This window comes from Sabethes cyaneus, chromosome 2 (genome assembly GCF_943734655.1).
Source record: "Sabethes cyaneus chromosome 2, idSabCyanKW18_F2, whole genome shotgun sequence".
Classification (NCBI taxonomy): domain Eukaryota; kingdom Metazoa; phylum Arthropoda; class Insecta; order Diptera; family Culicidae; genus Sabethes; species Sabethes cyaneus.
In genome coordinates, this window is record NC_071354.1 from 49,106,395 (window position 1) to 49,108,640 (window position 2,246).

A 2,246-nucleotide genomic window follows, 5' to 3' on the forward strand; every position below is an offset into this window, starting at 1 on the left:
CTACGTATCACTAACTGATAAATTGTAGGCAGTAAGCTGTATTGTAAACTGTCGAAAAATTGAAAACCCAGGGTTTTGTTCTAGTGGACTTTTGAGAAATATACATAAAACAAAATGGGGATCAAGTCTCCCTTGTTTCCCCTACATAAAAACACATCTACCAACGTAAACCTCCTTCCTTTTATGGAATCACCCAAAGTAAATAACCGAGCCGGTCTGCGACCGTATTTAACTGATAGCCCGCCGTGGAAACAGCGTCAGTTGAAAATAAACTCTAGAGGAGAGTGCTTAAACCGTTTTACAGTTCGAAATGGAGATAAACCTCGCTTATGTTGTGCCTGTGGTGGCTGCTCTGTTTGGCGTGTACTTTTTCGTTACCCGAAAAAAGGACTACTTTCACCAGAAACCGATTCCATCGTTGGGCTTTAGCCTTCCGCTGGGCAATACGGCTCCTCTCTATCTTCGCCAGGCTTCATTTGGAGGCTTCGTGCAATCAATCTACAATCAATTCAAAGGTGTCAAGTAAGTGTCATACGGAATAAAATTTGTGTTTAGAAGCTAGTGAATATCATCGGCCACTTTTTAGGGTATTTGGAATGTTTGATCTCATCGACCCGGTCTACGTCTTGCGCGATCCGGAACTGATCAAACAAGTGGGAGTGAAAGATTTCGATCACTTCACGGACCGTGTTCCGATATTCGGCAGTACGGCATACGATCATCCGAATCTGATCGTAGGCAAATCGTTGTTCACACTTACTGGCCAAAAGTGGAAGAATATGCGTTCCACACTGAGTCCAGCCTTTACCGGGAGCAAAATGCGGCAAATGTTCAATCTCGTGGTGGAATGTAGCGAAAATACGGCGCAATATTTTCTGAAGGAGGCACACTCTAAAGTCGCCGGTTTGGAGTACGAAATGAAGAATGTGTTTACGCGATTCGCAAATGATGTCATTGCGTCGTGCGCTTTCGGAATTAAGGTGGATTCGTTGGAAAATCAAAGCAACGATTTTTATGTGAACGGAAAGAAGATGGTAGACTTCAATCGGATCAGTATAATGGTTAGGTTAATTGGGCACCGACTTATGCCAGGTGTTATGGGACGACTGGGGATCGATTTGATTGATGAAGAGCAGAATCGATATTTTTCTTCTTTGATTCTATCGGCTATAAAAGAACGCGAAGCAAAAGGAATCGTTCGGCAGGATATGGTGAATCTTCTGATTCAAGCGAAAAAGGGAATTTTAAAGCATCATCAGGAAAAAGAACAGCACGAAGGTTTTGCCACTGTGGAAGAGTCGAATCTGGGCAAAGCTCAAAGCATGGCTAACCTAACGGATACGGAACTTGTTGCCCAATGTATGGTCTTTTTCCTAGCAGGATTTGATACGGTCTCGACGTGCTTGCTGTTCACTGCTTACGAATTAACAATCAATCCAGAAGTACAGAAAAAACTCTACGCAGAGATCGTGGAAACGCACGCCTCCCTCGAGGGTAAGTCCCTAACCTACGACGCAATGCAAAAGATGAAATATATGGACATGGTAATATCGGAAGCACTTCGTAAGTGGCCACCAGTTCCGCAACTGGACCGAATCTGTCTGAAAGATTACCTTCTGCAATGTGGCGACGATTTAAAGTTTACCATCGAAAAAGGTTCAATAGTGTGGTTCCCCGTCGAAGGGTTGCATCGTGATCCGAAGTACTATCCAAATCCGGACAAGTTCGACCCGGAGCGATTCAGCGACGAGCGAAAGGGCGCGATAAATGCCGGAGCATATATACCGTTCGGGATTGGACCAAGAAACTGTATCGGGTCCCGGCTTGCACTAGCCGAGGTGAAAACGATTCTTTACTACATGCTGCTAAGCTTTTCGTTTGAAAAAACTAGCAAAACTCAGGATCCGCTAGTTATTGCGAAAGGATTCGGTGAAGTCATTCCGAGAGGGGGAGTGCATTTGGAGTTCAGACCTAGAGGTTGAAAATGATCAAAAGCTGATATTGTGGATTCGAAATTGCTGGCATTTTACATTTTGTCCATGGAGAGATGAGTTTGTCCCGCGGAATTTCAGGAATGGCCACCTGAAATTCAAAATATGTTCACTTAAATCATACAGAAAACAAGTAAGTTAACGTGTTTCCGCCATATTGCTGCTTTGTATGTAATAATAGTACTTAACTATTACAGTAAATAGCATCAAAATTGTTCAGCTGCGTTGCAGCTGTCCGATAATCAAATCGGGCGT

The 2,246-nt window shown here is 43.6% G+C and overlaps 1 protein-coding gene across 1 annotated transcript; it reads left to right on the forward strand.

The window, feature by feature from the left end:
- The first annotated feature begins 310 nt into the window (after positions 1–310).
- Positions 311–2,002, forward strand: LOC128738385 (cytochrome P450 9e2-like). Its single transcript, XM_053833468.1, has 2 exons — positions 311–522; positions 587–2,002. Exons 1-2 carry the CDS (start codon positions 311–313, stop codon positions 1,980–1,982), a joined length of 1,608 nt encoding a protein of 535 aa, XP_053689443.1. The 3' UTR covers positions 1,983–2,002.
- The last annotated feature ends 244 nt before the right edge of the window (positions 2,003–2,246 follow it).

Coding starts and splice junctions, on each gene's coding strand:
- LOC128738385 (XM_053833468.1), top strand. CDS start 311: ATGGAGATAAACCTCGCTTATGTTGTGCCTGTGGTGGCTGCTCTGTTT. Junction 523..586: donor AATCAATTCAAAGGTGTCAA/GTAAGTGTCATA, acceptor GCCACTTTTTAG/GGTATTTGGAATGTTTGATC.